General features: G+C 44.3%; 1 protein-coding gene across 1 annotated transcript; it reads right to left on the reverse strand.

Annotated features, from left to right (window-relative positions):
- Nucleotides 1-1,771: 1,771 nt before the first annotated feature.
- ube2z (ubiquitin-conjugating enzyme E2Z) lies at nt 1,772-22,435 on the reverse strand. Its single transcript, XM_063187887.1, has 7 exons — nt 21,521-22,435; nt 16,214-16,286; nt 12,032-12,219; nt 7,937-8,048; nt 6,084-6,196; nt 4,514-4,604; nt 1,772-3,431 (listed from the first exon to the last, which is right to left on the reverse strand). The coding sequence occupies exons 1-7, from the start codon at nt 21,973-21,975 to the stop codon at nt 3,255-3,257; spliced, it is 1,209 nt and encodes a 402-aa protein (XP_063043957.1). The 5' UTR covers nt 21,976-22,435; the 3' UTR covers nt 1,772-3,254.
- Nucleotides 22,436-23,485: the final 1,050 nt, after the last annotated feature.

Below are 23,485 nucleotides of genomic sequence, written 5' to 3' on the forward strand. Positions count from 1 at the left end.
GAGAGGTTTAAAAGACTCTAGCCGGTGTACATGTGTAAGTAATGGTATATCTGTAAATGTGAAGCCAAGAGGAAGTGAGTAGGGAGGGTAGGCAGGCCCTCTCTCTCATTCGGAGCTTCACAGCTTGCTCACAGGTACCATCACTCAGGCACGCATCACATTCTGTTTCCATGGCAACCCCACGTCGCCGTAGTGACAGCATCAGAGGGTGTTTGTGGAGGACAAACATCAAGCTCTAGAGGATCGGATGGAAGTGAAAGAAAGAAAAAAAAAACAGAAAAATGAAACAGAAAAAAAAAAATCCCCACCGCAAACAAACGGGATTTTTTTTGTTTTTGCCCTTTCCGTGTTTTTATTGTCTTGGGGTTGTCGTTACCATGAAGTTGCCAGTCCGTGGCGTCGAGAGTGTCACAAAAAGGCTTGAGAGGTTTGTGTGCATGCATTCTCTTGACGAAAAGCAAACACATCCAGGACCCAGACGTTGCCAGCACATGCAACACAACACCCTTCCCTGCCTTCCTCTCCTCTCCTCTGTGCGGAAGGGACGTCACCACCAGCCACTACCCCGTGAAGCCATCTCACAGCCCCAGCACAGAGCAGTCCACCTGGTGTAGCATGACATGGTGTGGTTGGGTGTGCTGGCAGGGTGGCTGTGGATGTGGGTACTGGAGGCTTTGGATATGGAAGTCACACATCCACACAGACTGGCAAAGCTGAGATTGAGAACTTCCCCATGAAACTGTCTCACAATATCTTCTGCAGGGTATGAGAATCACAGAAGGGGAGGCAAGTGTTCATTGAGACCCTGGTTAAAGACTGGCATGGCTGAAAGATGGGGGGGGGGGGGTGTCCAGAAGTACTATCCCAATGAATACCATGTCTCATAGCCCCAGTTAGTCTTTGCAGCCCATGTACTTATCAGGTCACGGACATAACCCCAGTTAGCAGTTATCCTCTTTGCAGGACATAGAAATCACACCGAGAAGCTTGACCCTGGTCTAAGGGACTAAGGACTAAGGATGATTAAGAGATGGGGGCAGTTGACACAAGCACTACCCAACATCTACTTGACTACTGCCATCCCAGTCTTTGTAGTGCACAGAAATCTCAGCAGAGGATGTTTTAGGTAGGTTGAGCTAAAGTTGGGGCTAACATGGCGCAGATAAGGGGGGGGGAGGGAGGTGTAACGGATGCCAACTAGTAGAGGTCTGTGGTCTGTGGTAGAATGTTAGTAAACCTCCTTCCCGAAGCCTCATACAGTAATGGTAGCGCTGAGCTATCGGTCTGGACCTTAAGCTTAGCGGTACCGAGCTGTGCTTCCCATGCCCGAACTGCAGCATTGACTGGCTGATCGCGGGTTTGAGCCCCAAGTGACGAACTAGCATAGATGACCTCAGTTACATTTGCAGAGCATAGACATCACTGACAGGAGGGGCGTCGAGGACTGGCATGGTTGAGAGATGGGGGCATTGGTCAAATCCTGTGGAGAACCCTAGTGAGGCCAGTGGTGTAGCCATTCAATAGGGTGGGGTGCCCAAACACTGGCATTAGATGCATTGGTCATCATTTTTTGGGTTGCATTATATGCAGACAAGGTCCGATATCGAAACAATCACTTTTTTCCTTTACCTATATGCTCAATATATATAGATTTATATATTTATATAGATCGATTATATACAAGTTTCACTCCTTTTGTGAATTATGCTCTTGATTTCTCTTAGATCCATGAATTGCAATTCATTATGAATTTTCTCTGATGCCATTATGATATGGTTCATAATTTTTTTATTCTTTTAAAGATGGACTGGCTTATGAGTGTTTAGGTTTACATACGCACACAGTTGAGAGCTGTGTGTCAGAGTGCATGTTTCAGTCAAGGAATGCAAGTGCACGTGTCGTCATATATGTTGCATGTGTGTGCGAGTCTTTGTGTGTGTACGTGTGTGAGAATGCGTGTGTGAGAGAGAGGGTGAATTCCAATACGCGGACTTCCGTCCTCCCTTGCTCACTTGCCTGCTGCTTGTGACCTCATGATGACGTCGGCGACGAGAGAAAATTATTTCAATATCTTGCAAAAGCACCATTCTAAAGTCATTTCCTCATTTGCAATGGGTATGGTGATGGTGAATGACGAATAGTCCCCCAAAAATTGTCGTGGCTAGGCTGACAGCGGGGAAACATTATTGTTTTCTCCACGGTGGCGGGGCAAGCAGCAAAATGTGAGGCCACAATCACAAGTGGAGGACGGAAGTCCACATATTGGAATGCACACAGAGTGTGTGTGCGTGTGTGTTTGTACTAAATGGTGGGAGAAAATGGGGCATATTGATTAGTTACCTCTACCAGTAACAAAGGCAAAAAAGATAGGTCACTCTAGTCAGAGACCACACCCCTTCATATTCACTCCTCCCATCAAATCCTGCCCCTGATTGGTTGCTGGCATTCCAACGAGCAAATAGAACACAAGAGAAGGCAGGTCACTGGCCAATGGGCAGCAATGGAGCCTTCTTGTAGGCTTTGCAGACTTCGTTCTAGATTAGATGAATCATGTTGCATGTCGAATTCAGTGCCTTAATAAACAAATAAACAATCAAACAAACAGAGAAACAAGAACCCCACAAAAGCCCCATTAAGTTCATCGTCAATTACGCCCCTTGCCTGCACGGGGGAAGCGTCCACGCGATAAACAAACAAGAAACACCCAACCAGAAAACAAAACAAGCAGAGAGTCCAAGAACAAGAAGAAGGAGGGCACCGCGAGGGCAGAGGAGCACCAGCAGGGGGCTCCTGTGTGCTGCCCTGTCTTGCAGTCATAACCACCTCCTTCTTTTCCCTGCTGCCCTACGACTGCTAGGGGTCAGTCAACAAACAATAACAAAGCAGCCAACCCTAACCAAACGCAGTGTCCAGAGGGCGTCCGACCCACCAGACGCAGTGTCCAGAAGGCTCAGGAGAAGACGATGTTGAGGACATGGATCCACCACTTGTGGCAGCCACCCCTCTATGTCTATGGTGTCCTGTCCCGCTGCTCGGTCGGTCCCTATGGGATGGCACCCCCTTATGGCTGGGAGGTGCCATGGCTCTTGGTGGCCAACAAACAAAAACAAAAAACAACCAACCAACCAACCAAACAGCTGCAGAGTTCAGAGGTTGCCAAGTCAACGCGGAGCCACTATAGTATGGCCCCTGTGCGCGATGCAGTTCTGCTGCTTGGCCGCCCTCTTCAGCTCCGCGGGCTCGCCGTCGCCCCCTTAAGGCTGGGAGCTGCCCTGGCTGTCGGGGTCCGTTCCGGAGGAGCTGGTGTCAGAGTCCGAGTCGCCCTCGTTCTCCTCCGAGAGGCACTTCTCACGCAGCCGCCGGTGGGTGGCGCTGAGGCGCGCCAGCAGGCCCTGATAGTCGAAACGCCCCCGCTTCTCACCAAAGGGGTCCTAGAGAGAGAGAGAGAGAGAGAGAGAGAGAGAGAGAGAGAATGCACATTATTTATATTGCACATTCCTACACTCAGAAGCCCATAATCAAAACTAGCCCCATCTCATGGAAGGAGTCCACATATCGTGAGAGAGAGAGAGAGAGAGAGAGAGAGAGAGAGAGAGAGAGAGAGAGGAAGAGAGGGAGAGAGGGAGAGATAGGAAGAGAGGGAGAGAGACAGACAGACAGACAGAGGAGGAGAGAGAGGGGCGTGAGGGGGTTGTGTTACGGGAGGGATAGAGACAGAGAACGAAGGAATCAAAGAAGAGACTCAATGGAGGAGAAAAGGTGACAGGTCAGATACATGAGCTGTGCAATGTATGCGATGCAATGACACTGCATTGAAAGTCGCCTTTTGATTGACGCACACGAGCAAAAAAAAGCATCTGGCCTCATGAACTCCTGCTCTATCGCCATGACTACAGTACTACCTACACATACATAGACACCCTCCCCCTTAGGGCTGAGATGTATGGTAATAACCCTGATGAGAGGCATTAGATTAGACAGGGTTCATTAAACAGATACAAGCGACGAACCGGATATACCTGATGAAAGGCAACCACATGCACACCTATATACGACACGACAGTCCTATATTGTCAGTTTGCACTGAAATTAATTCTGCATCCCTAAGCAAGACTCGTTTAAGACAGGACATACACATAACATCACAAGACTATTGCTCGTGTACCATGCTCCACATGCATAAGCACGAACTGACAAAAAACAGACAGAGGCCTATATACAGACATACATACATACATCCCACAGAACTTGAAGACATTACTATTGTGGAGTGAGAACAACATCACACACACACACACGCAGAATTCAACAGTCACACACACACACACACACACACACACACACACACACACACACACACACACACACACACACGCGGAAGGGACAGACTGTAACAGAGTAAACCTGTTACCAATTCCTCTCATGCAGACATATTGTAAGAGCATGGAGAGTGAGCGGGTACAGTATGTAGTGTAGGTGTGAGAAGGCGTGTGGAAGGTCTACGCTGCCTTACCTGCATGTTCTGTCCCTGCTGATGTAGCCGGTCTTTGCAGACGCCCTCATAGAAGTCATAATACTCCAGGAAAGACTTCTCCATCACACTCCTACAGAGAGAGAGAGAGAGAGAGAGAGAGAGAGAGAGAGAGAGAGGGAGAGAGAGGAGGAAAGAGGGAGAGACAGAGAGAGGAAAGAGGGAGAGAGATAGAATGAGAGAGCCAGAAAATGAAAAAGGAGACAATGCCAACAAATGAAAGAAAGAATACAAAGGAAGAAAGAAAGAAAGAAAGAAAGAAAGGCTCCAGTTTAGCCCACGGAGTAGATTTGCCATATTACCAAGGCCAAAGTAAGCTCCACATCAGCTCCTCTATCACCCCTGCTTATGTGAGATAAAACTTCAATAATCAACAGTCTACAGTCTATTAGGGCTGTAACAATAATGTATCAAACCGAGATATTGCGATACGCAGAGTGACTATACCAGGGGTGTCAAACATACGGCCCGCGGGCCGCATCCGGCCCGCCAGAGGGTTCCATCCGGCCCGGATGTAAAAAATAAATACATGAAATAAATAAATAAATAAAAAAAAATAATAATTTTTTTTTTTTTCCTTTACTTTTTTTTTTTTTTTCTCAATGAAATAACCGAAATGCGCTATTACGCCAATCGGGACAAAATCGAGACCTGCATGACATTAACCCAATGGTCCCTCTGTTATACTGTATATATGTAGTAAAGTGCACATCACACTTCTATTATAAATGGTGAATTTGTACTGTAACAGGCATTTGATAAAGATCATATATTATAGACCTCATATATAGAGATAAAATGTTAATACTTCTTATTCGTATTGTATTGGTATTGGTTGTAATTAAATAATAAATATAATTGGATTTGTATTGATTCCTATTAAGCTGAAACTGGAAACGGGACGTTAGAATGCGTGAAAATGCAGGAAATTACATCTAAGAAATACAAAATTTTCTGGGGGAAAACCCCCAGACCCCCTGCCAAAATGAACGGTCCCATATTTAATTCATTGACGGTTGCCAATGAATGAATGAAGTCAAGGAAATGTTGCATAGGATTATCAGTATTGCATTGCTTTCTACATATTCAACACATTTAAAACGTGATAGTACTGAACACTAATCCTTTGCTTTACGTTTTTTTTTTGCGATGATGTTACTAATGCGGCCCGCTTAAAGGTCCACATGGGTTGTATGCGGCCCCCGGACCAAAATGAGTTTGACACCCCTGGACTATACTGTACCGAGGTACGTTTTTTTCAGACTTCATTCCATAAATTTGTATTTATAATTTCATTTGATAATGTTTGCAAATGTGACAAAAGCAAATTAATAAATTTAAAAAAATACATTAATTAAAAAAAAAAAATCATAGGGTGTATGGAACCGTACGTCAAGAACCGAATTGTGAGTACGAACGACTCAGTTAATGCACAAAATCAATCCCTCTCCTTAACACATATACACACACACACACACACACACACCCACACACACACACACACACACACACACACACACACACACACACACACACATACACACACACTCACCAGAGTGCCTCTGGGCATGGCACCTTGCCCTCCAGCATGTCACACACTGCCACCCGCATGGTCTCATGGCGGATACACTCGTTATAGTTCTTACTGTCCCCCGGGTGCCGCTCCTGAGGACAGGAGAGGAGAGGAGAATATAGGAGGACAGAATTAGGAGAGGAGAGGAGAGGAGACGAGAATATAGGAGGACGGAATTAGGAGAAAAGAGGAGAGGAGAGGAGAGGTAAGACAGAAGAGAAGAGGAGAGGAGAGGAGAGGAGGAGAATATAGGAGGATGGAATTAGGAGATGAGATGAGATGAGATGAGATGAGATGAGATGAGATGAGGGGAGATGAGGGGAGATGGGGAAGAGGAGATGGGGAAGTGGAGAGAAAATGAGACAAGAGGAGGAGAGGGGAGGGGAGAGGAGGGGAGGAAAGGGGAATAGAGAAGAGGAGAAGAGAATAGAGGAGGAGGGGATGAGACAATGAGAGGAGAGGAGAGAAGAGAGAGGAGTGGATAGGTTTGGGAGGAGGAGAGGAGATGTTTGGGAGGAGGAGAGATGTTTGGGAGGAGGGGAGGAGAGGAGAGGAGAGGGAGAGATAGGGTTGGGATGAGATAAGGCGAGAGGAGAGGTTTAGGAAAAAGAGAGGACATGAGGGGGAGACATTGTCAACAAGAAATAGTCAGTCATAAGGGCCCTGGTTGAGGCCTACACTTTGTGTATGTGTGTGTAAACAGGGGTGTATTCATGAATCTTTTAACACACTCTCTGCTGTAATGGAGTGTGCGTGTGTGTGTGCGCGTGCATGCATGCGTGTATGCGTGTGCGTGTGTGTGCGTGCGTGCGCAAAAGGCATGCTGTCTGCATTGTGGTGTAGGCACGAGTTAAACACTTATTGCCATGCACACCAACACAAGTAAGTGCTGGGGAGAGCTATTGACATTCTCCCCATTCCCACGGGGGTAGCGCTAGTTAAAAGGACAAGCATCCAGAGACACACAGAGGAAATGGTTTAAAATTCACATTGTGAATCCAGGACACTCTGGACTGACAAATGCCCATAAGGCAAGTTAACAGTGTGCATGTGTGTGCGTGTGTGTGTGCGTGCGTGCGTGCGTGCGTGTGCGCGTGTGTCTGTATGTACATGCGTACACATTTTGTTGGGAGAGGACTTGCGGTGTGTTTTTCAGATGACATTTAAGTTCATCTGTGAGTCAAGACAGCTTGGCGAATAGTTTTGGTAACTATAGTGTATGCAGTCTATATTTAGTCTATATTTGTGAATTTGAGCCCTGGATGAGGGTGTGTGTTTGTTTATGTTTGCATTTCAGGAGGAGATGTGTGTTATCTGTGGGTGGCAGTCCTGTTTTTTTTATTGTCGCACTTAGTAGCAACCCCAAGTCTCGGCTTGGGAAGCAAAACAGACATGTAGGGTCTTACAAAGCCAGGCTCAAAACTACACGACTCCCGATTTTCTGTCTGATTTTGACTTTGTGTTGCGCCGCACACACAAAGACAATCACAACTGTCAACGTCCTTCACTGTTAACACCCAAGACAATGCCTGACGTTCTATTGCGAGTCATAAATATCAAACCGTTTTTTGAGATCTACGATTTGTGATCGGCGACTCTTTGAATATGCAAAAAGTTCTATATTTGAACATTGGTCACGATGAGGAAATCTTGCCCGACAATCACTTGTGATGGTCCTGGAGGGTAAAGTTCCACCGATTGTCATAAGGGCCGAGAATCAGGACCATAATCGTGTAGTTTGAGCCTGGCTTTAGACAGGAAATTATAGACATGCTCAGCCTTCTGTGTCTGCATCCTGATGTCATGTCACAGGTATGTGTGTGTGTGTGTACCTGTTCAAAGCCGGGCTCGTTGTGGTAGGGGTTCTCCGTCATCAGGGATTGGATGGAGATGAGCACAGAGGAGATGCTCTGAGCAGGGCTCCACGCAGGACCAGTCCAGGTACTGTTATAATGCACACACACACACACACGCCCACACACGCCCACACACACACACACACACACACACACACACACACACACACACACACACACACACACACACACACACGCACACGCACACGCACACGCACACACACGCACACGCACACACACACACACACGCACAGTTAGTGTGACATCAGGACTGATTTCTTTTCATTTGGAACAGAGGTAGCAGAGTACCAGCAGCCAATACAAACATGATCATGTCTACTGAAGCACTTAAAAGGCAGATTTTTTTGTGGCAAGTTTGTTTTGCCATGTTTGTTAGCTGTAAGTTCAGGACATTGTAAGCACGTCTTAGAGCCCGCACCGCAGTCTTTATTTGCCCATTAGTGGTAACTCATTGAAGCATCAGCTAACTGGAAAAGGTGATTAACTAACTTGAAAAACTGCATTAACTTGAGAATCCTAATATACCAAAACGACCTATAATTAGGTCTCAGCATGTCCACTCAAGCAAGTATATTCCGTGTTAGGGCTGGGAATCGATCCAAATTTCCTGGATCGGTTCGATTCTGATCCAGAAGGTCACGATCCAATTCGATCCACGATCCGATTCAATATCGATCTTCTGTATTGCTGGGTTGTCACTATAACCCATTTATGCCTAAAATTCTAAGACCGGCTATAAAAACCTAAATATCTCAACATTTGATACCCACACAAACATGAAATACCTTGGTATGAGAGAAATAAGTGGGAAACTTGGTATGAGAGAGAAAGGTGGGAAAACACTGGCACTATTTACTTGAACAGGCCGTGTGTATTTGTGCATGTAGTGTACATGAATGTGGAAGAAAGCTACAGGATGTGGTTGAGAAAATAGCACCTATAATCATCGGCAAAAGATCGATCCACAAAGTTGTGAATCGATATCACACTTTTTCAACGTGAATTGATATTGGATCGCGATTCGATCTTTTGAACCCAGCCCTATTCCGTGTCCTAATTCATAAATCCAATTAATGAAGATCATTACGATTAAATGGGCATTACTTGTTGCTTATTTAAGAAATGAATTACGCAACAACTGCTGGCCCAACAAACTCACTTTTGTTCTCCAGGGATTACAGGTTAGGCTTAAACAAAACCGCAAATGTTTCTTAGCCATCAACAACTTGTAAAGTAGGGTCACGCTCCATTGGCGTCTAATATAGGCTTATTTCTATTCAGGAAAGGATAACAAAAACATGCACTGCTTGAAACAAATTTCTTCTAGGAATGCAAGAAGGAATGTATAAAGATCAGTTAATTCTAAGAGAGTAAAATAATTGTAGAAAACATGCATCTGTTCGTTTCCGTAAATCACTTGACCAAATAAAAGACACCTTTGGAAAAAAAGGATCTGTGAGGTATTCGCTGGAGATGCAATTACCACCACATTCAAGGGTAAACTGCTGACTTAGGCAACTGAAGAAGATTCCTGCCTCTCTCTCCTTTCATGTGTGTTTCATGCGTGTGGAGTCTCCAGATAAAGCAGGCTGTTATTTTGGAACAAAAAAAACAAAAAAAACTGCTGCCACCACTTCAGCATCAGCATCCTCAGCATCATCAATGGCTGCACAGGTGCTGCTTCCCAGCCATACCCAGATAACAAGCAACCATCTGATTGGCTGGAACCGGGCCCATCAGCCAATGAATCACAGGAAATTGAGTGAAGCGGGTCGAGTGAAAGGGTGAAGACGAGCAGAGTTGGAGCCAAAAGATGGTATGATATGCGAACTCCACTGGAGCCCCTTCCTCCTTCCAAATCATTCTACATGATGAGCTTCATCCTGCTACTGCAGAATAAGGTCTCCTCTAACACTGCGCTCTCCGATTTTGGTGCACATCATATTTAAATATATGGAATATTAACAATTAAACAATATTTATGGAATATTAACAGTAAAAAATGTATCTGGCTCAAATACGTCTCAATCTTGTTTTTATTTCATGAAAGTGGTAGCTAGCCTGATTATCATTGACTTTCAAATCTCTTCGAGACTTGGTCTGACCAAAAGCATAACAATTAACATTTCCCAAACAGCATAGCTGGCCTGCCTCCCTTGGTTTGCTAATGGTTGTATGCTTCCCGACAAAGTAAGTGGGAGGAGTTCCCGATTTTTCGTGCGCTCAGAAACAATACTTGTATTGCTCTTGGCCAGACTAGAAGCAACGCTGAAGGTGTTGCGTCACTAGGAGGGCACGGCCTAGCTAACTGGTAGCAGAAATCGCACCAAGAAAGTCTTCTCCAGTGTCTTCTACCAAACAGTCATCACATGACGCGGAAAAACTGAGGTAGATTCTTCAAGGTCTATGGAAGAACCCCGTGTTTGAGTCAGATTCACAATTTGACACCTCTTACTCAGACTGAGCAAGAGTTTAAAGACTATATTAGACCAGACCAGACATAACAGTGCTTACTTGGAGTTGAAATATAAGTATCCCAACATCAAAACCAATGATCTAGTGTCTAAACAAAATAATATTCAAGGGCCACACAACTGAATAAGACAAAAAAGAATGAAGCCATATGCGGCACAACTTCTTTCAGCATTTCTTTGTCCACTCTGCCTTTCGTGCTGACATGCACAGTATGCCAGCCAAACTGGCATCTAGATGGAGAAGAAATAGGGAGAACGCCCTCTGGTGTTCAACTGTATGTAGATGCACCATTGAGGGAAAAAAGGGGAAAGAAATAAAATAGTGCATGGAGTGCAAACGGCTTGAGAGAAATCATTTAGCTTTGGGTACCTGGCATCAATCTGAATATAATCCCTTAGGATCCTTACATGCAACACCAGCAGGTCATCAGGGTAGGGGACAGGCTGTGTAGCAGAGAGGCTGTGCTACAGCAGTAGGCTATACAGTCAATCCGGAAAGCATTCACAGCGCTTAACTTTTTCCGCATTTTATTACGTTACAGCCTTATTCCAAATTGTATTTAATTCATCTCTGTCCTCAAAATGTAACATAAATACCCCATTATGACCATGTGAAAAAAAGAGTTCTTGAGAGTTTTTGAAAATGTATTAAAAAAAAAAAAAACAAAGACATCATATTTACATAAGTATTCACAGCCTTTGCTTAATACTTTATAGAACCACCTTTGGCAGCAACTACATGCATTTTTTCATTTCGAAAAAAAAAAGGAATTAAAAAGGAAGTCATCAGTGTGTGTTTCAACCTTTCTTTACACTGAAATTTTACATTTTGAGTCTGCATCTGGCTAAAATAGATGGGTGTGAGTTTTGAATGAAATCCTATGGAGAGTATCATGATCTGCTTCTGTAGCCACAGTGCATGTTGTGCAGAGAAACACTTAATTTAAAAACACACAGGTGTCACAGAGGGATTTGTCCCTTCTCCCCACAACGTACGATCTCGGCTTCAGAGGTGACTTGCACCGAGGAATCTTTATCTATTCATGCTAGAGTCCAGTAACACAATCGAATGCATCCATGAGGGTGTGGTTCTTACCCAAGCACGCTCAGGCAATGTTGTTGTTACAGTTATTCACACTAGAGTCTCTAGTAGCACAAACGAATGCATCCACAAGAGTGTGGTGTGGTGGTACCCCAAGTATGCAGTGGCTTTTAGTTTTTGTACCGGTAGTTGGCATTCACAAAAGACACTAGTGACACATATGGCTGCATACTTGAGTGTGTGTCGGCAACGAGTCAGTGACGTAGGCAAAATGGATTCATTATTGAAAATCCAGTGCCACATATTCCAAATGAATTGGTTGGTTTTACCCGTGTCCAATTCAGCCATGGACAAGTAAAACAAGGTCATTTGGAATATGTGGCACTAGATTGTAACTAGTAAATCAATTTTGCCCATTACTGTATTGTGTGTGTGTGTGTGTGTGTGTGTGTGTGTGTGTGTGTGTGTGTGTGTGTGTGTGTGTGTGTGTGTGTGTGTGTGTGTGTGTGTGTGTGTGTGTGTGACGTCACCTACCCGAGTATGCTGAGGCAGACCTTGCCGTTGCGGTAGAAGTTGGGGTTGAAGCGCACGGTGTTGTGTCCCGTGGTGATGAGCTTGACGCGGGGAGGGTGGATGGGGTAGTCCGGGGGGCAGCGGAACAGGAAGAGGAAGAAACCGCCTTCGTACGGCGTGTCAAACGGCCCCGTGATGAGGGCATGGATCTGGAGAGAGAGAGAGAGAGAAACAGTCAGTCAGTCAGTCAAAACAATGACATCAGTTTCACCCGAAGGTCAATTACATTTTACCGGTCACATATTTAAGGAGCACTAACTTTCACAGAAGGACACTTCTGTTTATGTTGATGTAACAAGTGCATGTTGGCTATGTTGATGACCCCCAAACCTGGGTGATATTCCAAGGACATGGTTAAGTGATATACCTTGCTAAGTTAACCTACAGAAAGTGATAAACTGGCTACAAGATAGCATGCAGGCAACATTTACTTAAGAAAATGATGACTCCAGTCTCTTCTACTGGGTCAGAGCCTCAGAGGTGGAGAACCTATGTCTTGAGGGTCATTTACGGCCCTTGAGGCAGTTTTATAGTGCCCCCGATATAATTTTAATGTTATGCAGCTTCACATGAAATATGACGTATTTTGTAAAGGAATCTTAGAAATTACATTTGCAATACAATTAAGCTTTATTCAGGTGACCTAGAGGAGGTGGGGTCTGTTTTAAACCATTTTAGCCTAAGCCCTTTTTGGGAAAAGGTGCCCTCTCCCTGTTAAAAACTAAATTTCTCAGCCTCCGAACCATATAGAAACACGAAGTAGGTTGCATTTGAAAACAAGAACCTTCATTTTGCACTAGAATGTGTTCATTCAGCTCTAACATACCCACATTTTTAATAAAACAGCTCAAATTCCAAGAACCTTAATGCAGCGTACATGTCGCTTCAAGACACAATGGGTTAAAGGTTACCGTCTTCAATACAGGCCTAAAGTGCAAGGGGAAATCCTGGTTAATGGTCAAAGTACGACCCTCTGAGGACTTTTACGGCCCTTGGAGGAATTTGAAGTCGCCCCTCGAATGAAAAAGGTTCCTCACTCACCCCTGTATAAGATGGTTTACCACTGCCTCAAGTTTAACTTAACCTGGTTTTGCTACATCAGCTTCTTGAGATATGCCACTTGAGATATGCCATTCTTGAGATATGCCACTGATTTACTACATCAGACAGTACTTTCCTCCTTTAGTTCCCCCACTGTAATTTGAAAATGAACAGCGACAAGGGGGGGAAATGAGTGCTAGGGTCTGGAGGAAGAGAGGCGGGAGAGGAACAGAGTGCAAGTTACAGTTTCATTACTAGGGGGCATGCCCTTTTGCAGGAGGGTACTAATCTGAGAGAGGTGGAGTGGGGAGTGGACGTGCTCATTTCACTTCCTAATGATCAGGGGGTGCTCCCTTTCACACAGGGCTCCTGCCGTTAATGCGTCAAGGAGGGAGATATGCAGTGCCTCGCCAGAGAGAGTAGAGAGAGAGAGGTTCCATTGGGCCATTGTTTCCGGGTTCTATTATTGCAAGGGGAAGGGGGGGAAATCCCCCTTTAGGCAGACCTAGGCAGACCTAAGGACTGTTCTATTCAATGCTAGGAGTATTATGACACGCCCCTTTAGGCAGACCGGAACCTGGTCATGTTAGGTGCCCATAGAAACCTATTATGTTGGCATATCTCTATATACATAAAGAATCTCTGGCCTCGCCCCCCTACTCCACTGATTGGATGGAAGAGAGGGTGTGAGGGATAAAGACAGCTCGACAAAACCCTAAATGACGCACCAATGAACAGGTGAGGAGGGAAATGCACCTTGAAACTAAGATGATTAAATAAGATTTATTAGATAAATGTCTATTCATCTAAAACCTATTTAATAGAATAGCTCAAAAATATGCTGCCCTACAAAGGCAAAGTATGGCTTTAATAGCTATGATGTTATTGATTACGCATCTTTCTGTTTCATAGACTGCTTAACGTCTAACACATTGGGTTACTGGCACAATTACTCTAACCATCCCCTCGGAAATGATCAGCAAACACCATTGATCCTCCACCTCGACACAGCAAAGCTGTGCAGGGCACTAACCAAACAGTTATGCGTTGCCTTGGTAACAAGTCAGGAAGCGTGGAGCAATAAAGGAAGGATTCCATCCAAAGGATGAACAGCATACTATACATTCCACATCGCTCTATATCGCCTGGCCCATGTGCCCAGATTTCAACATAGCGGGGCACCTCTCATGCTGGTGTGGTGAAATAGCAAAATGGCTGTTCCATCCGTTGATGGAAATTATAAAATGGCAGTTCAATGCTATATGGTATGTGACCTCGGAAGTCTTACTTTACCCACCAGAGTCAATAATGCTTCATTCAAACAGTCATCATTTTATAGACCCAACTGAGCCAGTATTTAGAGAGGGTCAGACAACCGGAGACGGATCATCTTTTGGTTTGGACTTGTTCCTTATGTGCCGCTTCACGTTATCACTGCATATGCATTTATTTATCTTGTGCATACTCTAAGAAATGTATGTGTAACACATTGACAGAGTAGTGACCTTCATTGAGAAACTGAAAGTAGGACATCTTGGTTTAAAAAAAAGGAAGGAAGAATATGAGATCATATCGAAACCTCCAGCTACACACCGTGTGAGGGCTGTTGCTCAATACGTACAATTAAATCAAGTGTTGATGTGTTCGGTGCATGTCATGTCATATCATATTGTGGTTTCAGCAATGCAGAAGTGACCAGGCACCTTGTGACATTGCCATAGAGTTATGAGCAAACACAGACAAAAAACACTTATTCTTGGGACATTTTGCTACCCCTCTTCTAGCAGCACTACTACAAGACTACAACAAGAAGGGCGTCACTTGTGCTGAGTCTAGCCCCTGTGGTGCTTCTCATGGCGATTTGTTAGACAGCACTGAAACGTCAGTCATTGCTTTGCACCACAGTAACAAAAACTTCCTTAGTGTGCTCAAATCATCGCTGGATTTAGTCCTCAGGTCACAAGTAATCCAGATGCTTCTTCAGACTACCGCTACCACTGCCGAATAATCTCACACCAGGAAGAAATGCGAATTTAAGCAGATTGGCCTGACAGACTGCAACGTGAAATTTGCAGTGTTTTCTCTCACAGGCAGTATAGGCAGAACCAGGTTAGTCACACAACAATATACCACAAAAAATACCTCGCCAGTTAGACCGGTCATTCTCCAGATCTCTCTCTCTCCCTCTCTTTCTCTCTCACTCACACTCACACATACACCACTTCCGTTACTCTCATTTCTACAAAGAGGACCTAAAACTAACTGGAAATGTTGAACTTTTCAACTTGTAGTAATCATAGTCGTAGTCGTAATAGATATGCTTTATTAGTTCTGAGGGACATAAAGGTGGTAATTTAAGTTTGCGTGGCAAATGTGAGAAAATACAGGCAGTGAAGCATTTCACTGGACCCTAAACACTGTATACACCCATGTTACACCTGCAGATGTGTAAAGTGTGTGTGCGTGTGTGTGTACATGTGTGCACATGCACGTGTGTGTAAGGATTCTGATCACAGGTCAATCAGGACCTGCATTTACCCTGGCTTGACCCATCGAAATCATACCTTATATAATTCACTTCAGACACCCATGTAATATATCTAAGGATTACATTCTGGACTTGAAATGATGACATTCTCTGACAATCTCTCCTGAACATCAGCAAAGCTGTCGAAAATCATCACCATTTGGGGCCCAGAATGCATTAGCTTAAGCCAGCCAATAGCAAGACATGTTCATGAGTCTTGAGGGTGCACATAAACTACCGTATCACAGAAGGCGTTACACCAACATCACGTGACACCTATGATGAGGGCTGCAGAGACAAAGTAGCCTCAACATTTCAATAACCAAAACGTCAATCTTTTAATGCCTTTGAAAACGAAACCGTTGACAAAATAACTTAGTTGATTGCATTGCAATTTCCCATTAACAACTTACTTGCTAATCTAGTTGCTAACTGGTTAGAAAGGATGCTTTCAAGGAACGAGGCCCTGGTCAGTCAAAACACACGTTTTAAATAAACCATATTGGTGGGAGTGTCAGGGAACTGTGGACTGTGGGCTTGGGCTGACAGGTGTGAGCCAGTAAACGGTAGCCTACCTTGGTCATGTCATGCGGATCGGGCACCACAAACATCCCTGGTGGAGGCTCCTTGTAGATGGACATGATGTCTCTGGAAGCACAAACATGTTGAGGAAATTACAGCAAGTTAACTAATATGGAAATACTTTAACAGGGATTAAAGCAAAAAAAAGTCATCTGACTGAACTTTTTTACCGGTTAGGTACCCGATCGAGTATCACTCCGTAACCCTACGAAAACCAATGTAGCCAGGCTTTGCCCTCATAACGAAACATACACTGGTTTTATGCAAGGAATGGTGCCAGAGCCAGCACTAGGCATAGGCAGACAGGGCAGTCGCCTAGAGCAGAATAGACCTATGTCTTGAGGGCGCCAGTAATACCAAAAAGTGCCACAAAATCAGAACTTCAACCAACATAAAACTTTACACTTCTATATAGGCCTACTGAGTGTATAATGAATATTCATTGTACACTCAGTAGGCCTATATACACTCTCAGTATGAATGTACCTGTAGGTACTAGATCAGATGTGCTCAATCAGATGTAGGCCTACAATGCTATGTTTACAGATGCCAATTTCTAAATACAAGAAAAAGGAAAGAGGGAAAGGGGGCAGGCCTAGGCCACCAGATTGACTAGAACTGGCCGAGAATGGAGGGATAATGGATATATCAGACTGCAAACATTGAACTGCAATTTGGGGCATGTTTTGGTTATTTCCTCTTATTTCTACCCATTGTTTATGAATTGTTCACAACATTATGCAGAATGGATTCACAATGAGTGTTGCTTCAAAATGGTCTAGCTGATATCACAGAATTATTGACTTGGAATTGCAATGCGTTGATACAGTGATCCCATTATGGGTTTTTTTTGTAGTAGTAGTAGGCTATATTTTGTCTTTCCCATCAGAATGGGCAAACACTGTTCTGGTGAAAGCACTGGTGCGCATTGCTTGCAGTATTTCTGACATTTAAAAAATAATGCACTGGTCATAGCAATCAGAGGGAGAAAACTAGTTGTTGGTTATTTTGTATGATTTTCACTATTTTCACTGTTACAGATAAGTTGACGTTGACGTTTACAAACAGGGTGCGGTAGTCTACCTCTTGTGTTCTACAGTTTTGAAAACCTATGGCTACCGGTACTTTTTTGCTTCTCGATGTGCGGTGACAGGCACACGCTTACCATTGATTTAAAAAACGTCCCCGATTCCTACACGCACCCGTGTTCTCTCCTACAAGCTGACACGACACAAGCAGACAAGACACAGTCACAGACATACGTCCATCGAAAGTAACGCACTTTCCTAAGCTTGTCGCGTAACTTTTCACTCGAATCAAGGCAAATCACCCACCTATCAGTCTTGAGTGCGCAAATAACTGAACTCAAACGAAGCGTATAGTCCGAGAAGATGGGCACAGACGTTGAGCCACTCAAAAACAAGCACACACACAACTGTTGCTGCACACTATTCCAGTTAGCAAAAATAGCATCACACAGTAGCCTACAACAAGCCTTGAAAGTGAAACAAACACCGAAACGGCATTTATTGACCATGAGTCCACCCATCAGAACACTGCTTCCCAGAACAAGACATAAAGGAGGATTTGAGGATGAAATTCTGCGGCAAGAATCCTAACAAGAACCAGAATGAGAGAGCACATCTCTCCTGTCTTGGCAGACCTGCACTGGTTACCTGTCTCATACAGAATCGACTTTAAGATTCTGCTCACAGTATTTAAAGCATTAAATGGACTTGCCCCTAGCTATATCTCAGACATGCTCTCTTTTTATGCCCCTGCTCGAGCTCTCAGGTCCACTGATGCCAAGCTGCTAAGGACCCCCACCCCCCCGCAGAAGAAGATCGGCAACGCCGCGTTTGCCTGCTATGCGCCCAAGAGATGGAACGCCCTCCCCATCGAGATCCGATCAGCCACCTCCGTCGACTCCTTTAAGAAGCAGCTGAAGACCCACCTCTTCATCCTTGCCAACTCCTAGCTGCCAAGGCGTCATAGTGTCCCAGCCGCCGCAGCGCCCTTACTACTCGCAATCCAGCCCTGGCAGGGGGCTCCCCTAGGTGGCCGCTGGTCTCTGCCTGAGGTTTCTTCCTGACTACAGGGGGTCTTTTTTCTCAGACCTCACTGAGCTTTTTTTCCCCCTCACAAACTATGAATCAAGCGAAAGGGAGTTTTTCCTCACCCCTGATGCCACCAGGGGCCGCACCTGAGCGCCCAATCTCTGTGTGACTATCTATGACTTATGATAGGCCCAGCCACTATGGACCTTACACATCTAAGAATCCTGGTCCTAACCTACGTTGACCTTATGACTCTACATTCTCTGTCTATCTCTTCTTCCTCTGCCTTCCTGCTTTTTCTGCCTCTCCTCTATACCTCTCCTTTTAAATCTATCTCTAACAATGTTTTTTCCCATTTGTTAAGCACTTTGAGTTACATGCCTTGTATGACACAGTGCTATACAAATACAATTATTATTATTATTATAAAATATTGGCTCTGCCATGGATAGCCTCCGTGACCACTGTAAAATGCAACCCATTTTTAACTTATTTCTTAAATATATAATCGACAACAACAAAGTTAATATGCTATGATTACAGGTGAGACTGTAAATTGTCAGAAAGACAACTAGAGCTAGTTCTACACGTAGCCAGTCAAACGCGCTAAACTTTGAGGATGAAACGCATGGTATTACGCATGGTATATCCTAGCTAGCTGCCCATAGGTGCGATCGAGTTGTCATCAACGCATGAATGCGCATTTAGACAGCAATGCACCCTGGATGAAAATGCTGCATGACGGTTAGATTTCCTGTCAAACTTCGAAATTTCGTCGACGTTGCGTTGACGAGGTGACATGTCACATGGTGTAAAACTATCGCGGGATGAATGCGGCTGCAGACAGATCTTGCAACCTCTGCAGTTGCTTATCCCCTTCAACGCTCGTCGGCGCTCGTCGGCGGACTGCCTCCGAGGTCACGCGCCCATGAACTGGTTGGTCAACAACTCACTCACGTGTGTATATGGGTCTTGTCTCACACCTCTACACAAGTTTGCGCAGGTCCCCACTTCAGCTCCTCCTCACTGCCTGTCCCCCCACTCCTCACACGTGGTGTGTTAGTAGAGCAAACCGGTGCGAGCTCATCGTCTCGTTCATATTTGTGGCCGACTTTAAATGCGCTGTATTTAATAACACCCACATCGTGACAACAAGTTCTCGCTGACGTCCGTTGCGCAACGTCGACGCTCGCAATGAAGTCGTATGGGCTTACTGATGCCGTCCCATTGGGGCTATGAATAATGTTAGTAAAAGTCACAATGCTTAAAAGGAAAACCCTTCATGAAAAGGACATCATGCGCAGTCGAAGTAAACTATTCTTTTTTTTTCTAACTATCCACCACGGCAGGTGCAATGATAATGGAAACATACGTGTCCTACCTTCTTCCAGCTATGCATTCCATGCATATGCATTATTATTAGCCCATATTGGAATATCAGTCCAACTCGTTTAATGATGGTCATTGCACTTTAAAGACATAGTATTACACTTATTTTCTTTTCTGCCATCAGCAACAATGTTGGCTATTTGTTTTTTTAATCTCTCGCGCTGCGCCGCAACTGATTGTTGACCGCTCGTGTACTTTTTTTTTTTTTTTTTTTTGGGAACACGGAAGACGATGGCTCAAAACTACTGAGTGAATCTGTTGTATGACACCAGCGGTGGTGGCGTGTACCGGTATGACTAAATCCGTACACCAAACACACCTTTCCTCCCCTTCTCATGACCAGGAGTGCTCTCGATTTGAGTTCAGTTGGAAAGTAAAAATTGTAAATTAATTGACATGAATTATAAGGACGGAAATCCGTCCAAACGAAAATCCAGTTGACGGAAATCCGTCATAGCGACGGAAAACTTTAATCCCTGCTTTTAGTCACATGGACAGCGGAGCAAGGAAATTAGTCTGAGGAGACAGGAGATATCCATATACACATGTATTACTGCATTGCTCAGTTTATAGTATATGTGATGTAGAAGTAAAATCCCTGCAGTTTTTTCCTTCTACTACAGGTGATCTACCCGGCTAGGCTAAGGTCCTACTAGATGATTCACCTGCCAGTTGAATCTAACTTGTGTCAGGATTTATTACATACTTTCTGAAGCTTGGATTGACACAACTGGAGCCTGGCCAATGTCAACGTTGCAGTGCCACCAGTCTCAGTATTCAGCTGTGTACCAGTGCCAGAGGTAGCCTGTGTTTGTGACGTCTGCACTTTTTAAAAAAACTTCTTGGTTGTTTGTCTTGGGATGGGAAAAGTATAGGCCTACTCTACTACACATGTGCAACATCACCCGAAGACGCCAACTGCTACCTATTAAAAAAGGTGACAACCCTTCACTTCAGTTCTTCACATGTCTGTTTTTCCACCGCTTAACAATTCCAATTACATGGACAAAGTGTGAGAAATATAAGCGCTCCCTACTTTGCTTCAGATGGATATAAACGTCCTCCTCCATACGTGCTGGACCTATATTATATGTTCTAGTTTCATACAAAAGTAGGACATCCTGGTCCGACTTGGGTTAGACTTGTTATAAATCTGTTAAGTTTATGGAGGCTGAGTTGGGGGTACAGTCTACAGCAGGGCTATTCAATTGGAGGCCCGAGGGCCACATGCGGCCCAGATGCAGTCCACATGCGGCCCAGGCATGGCCCCCAACTGAAGCAGTATACATTTCAGTTTTGTTACTGCAGTACAACACATGATTGCTTGTGAATCTTCTGCTTGTCTTATATATTCATATTCAATGTGGTTAAGTTTTAGGTTAGAGGAACATGTTTAACATTTGTTTGTGGACTACTGATTTTAAGTGTCATTTCAGTGGTCGTGATGTCTGAAAATGTGTGGCCCGACTGCAGTTCTTGGTTTGGAAATGTGGCCCAGATGAAATTCTAATGAATAGCCCTGGTCTACAGTGTAACCCTACAACATGGTACAACAAACCAGATAAGGATAATGTGACAGGTAGGTGGCCCCCTGTCACATAATGAAGTGAACAACTATCTTCAAAACATGGGATTAATTCCATTAAAACGGCCTATGGATGACTGCACAATTTAGGCAATATGCTTTCCAAAAACTAATGCCCAGTTTCGGTCAGAAATGACCAGCCATATGCTTCACACAAGGGACATGAGTGAGCCAACAGCTTACAGTCAGTTGATTGGGTAAACATTATGCCAGATAAGACGCAAAGGCAGGAACAGCAGAGCCGAAAGGGTATGAATGGTGTCTGTTACCTTTTTATCCTGAGAATGCACTGCTGTGATGCTTTCTCGTTGTCCCAGTCTGTGCTGAGTGTGGGGTCCCAAGATGTGGCGTGTATTTGCGACAGCAGGCCTGCTCCGGCCAGATTCGGGGCTCCGGTGACCCCCAGCCCGATGCTTGGAGGGAGAGCGGGATGCACGGGAAAGGGGGGTGAGACGGCAGAGTTCATGGCTGTGGTCAGAACATCCACTCCGCTGCCGTATGCGGTGTCCATGGGGCTCATCGAGTCCGCTACACCTGGATCCATTACGGCTAGGCCAGTTTCTGCGGCCGCAGCAGGAGGCGGCGAGGCCGGGTTAGCACCACTCGCCGAGTGCCCCGGCAGGGAATTACCCAAACTCGGCAACAACTGAGCTCCATTGCCCTGACTTGTTCCTACGGCTGAACCAATGGCACCGTTGGATCCCTCTCCAACACTATCCGCCATTGTTGTTAAACGTCAACTTAGCAACGCAATCGACCTGAATGTGGTGTTTCAAGGAGTACTTCGGAGACTTTACATTACAGTTTGTCCTTCTATTGTTGGCTAACAGAGGGGGGAAAGGAAGTCAACCGATGATAAATTACACCTACCTACGGCTACGGCATAGTCCTTTCCTTTCGATTTCACCTCTATAACTAGATGATCTTGTTTCTTAAACGGTACGTGTACTGGATACCTCTAGCACCTTATCGAGCTCCCTTTGGGCATTTGATAGTACGCATCAAACCTACGCATTAAATATCTACACCTTACCAACTGCCTCACAACGACGTAGATTGCGGATTCAGCCTGTTTGTCATGGTGTTTTCCAATTTTCTTTGGTACTTCCTCTTCCTGTAGCCAAACATGCCGCCATCTAGTGTTTACTTTGTCACATCGTTCATAAAATAAAAGTCATCACGAGCTGCTCCTGACTGACAAGCCATCCGTGTGTTCTGTTGTTTTGACAGGAGAGTGCATGATGTGCTATGACCACTAGAACACAGCATTTTTGGCCAGACTTTAGAACTTAGGTAATGATATAAAACAAAGTGATTAATTTAACAATGTGAATAATTTGAATAATATGTCAAATATTTATCATAGAGTAAGTACGCCTATCTAGGTAGGCCTACAGAGAATATGGAATACTTTTGGAAGATAGAACTAGAACACAGCATTTTTGGCCAGACTTTAGAGCTTAGCTAATTATATAAAACAAAGTGATTAATTTAACAATGTGAATAATTTGAATGATAGGTCAAATATTTATCATAGTAGAGAGAGTAAGTAAGCCTATCTAGGTAGGCCTACAGAGATTATGGAATACTTTTGGAAGATACTCAGAGGGACAACAAAGACTTTGTTTTTAAGGGAAACTGCATAGCTTCATTGTTGATAGTGAGTTTAAGTAAAAACTTTGTTGATACAGTGATTTCAAGTAATAAATATCAGGCAAATGTCTGATTGCCCTCATAACTGGGCTTTGCAAACATTAGGACTCAGGTACAGGCTGCCTTATTAAAACAAATAGATGATTAACAGTTTGTGCCTAGTAGCAATTATAGGTTAGAAATTAGAAGAAATTATAGGTTAAGATCAGAAAGGTTAACTTTAACAAATTATTTTCCAAACGTGCAGAGTAAGTTCAATGCAACATCTGTGAAGCTAACAATAGAAAAATAAGTGCAATTGTTGCTAAGTCATACACTTTTAGGCCATTTTCACATTGTCCTCTTGGTTCTTAAGGTATTCACCTGTAACTTAATTTCTGACCCTACAGCAATCATTTGTTTCGCAGCCAGCTACCACAAACATCTCCCAGATCAGATTTTGCTGTCCAAATGTTTACAGAATATGCTCCGTGGGTGCCATTGTCATGACTGATTAGTGTTCATACATTGTTGGGTTAAATGTAAATTGAAATGCTGTCATGAGCTACTATTGGAAATGGAAGTCAATTCTATTTGCAGCT

Source organism: Engraulis encrasicolus, chromosome 2, assembly GCF_034702125.1.
Source record: "Engraulis encrasicolus isolate BLACKSEA-1 chromosome 2, IST_EnEncr_1.0, whole genome shotgun sequence".
In the NCBI taxonomy this organism is placed as follows: Eukaryota; Metazoa; Chordata; class Actinopteri; order Clupeiformes; family Engraulidae; genus Engraulis; species Engraulis encrasicolus.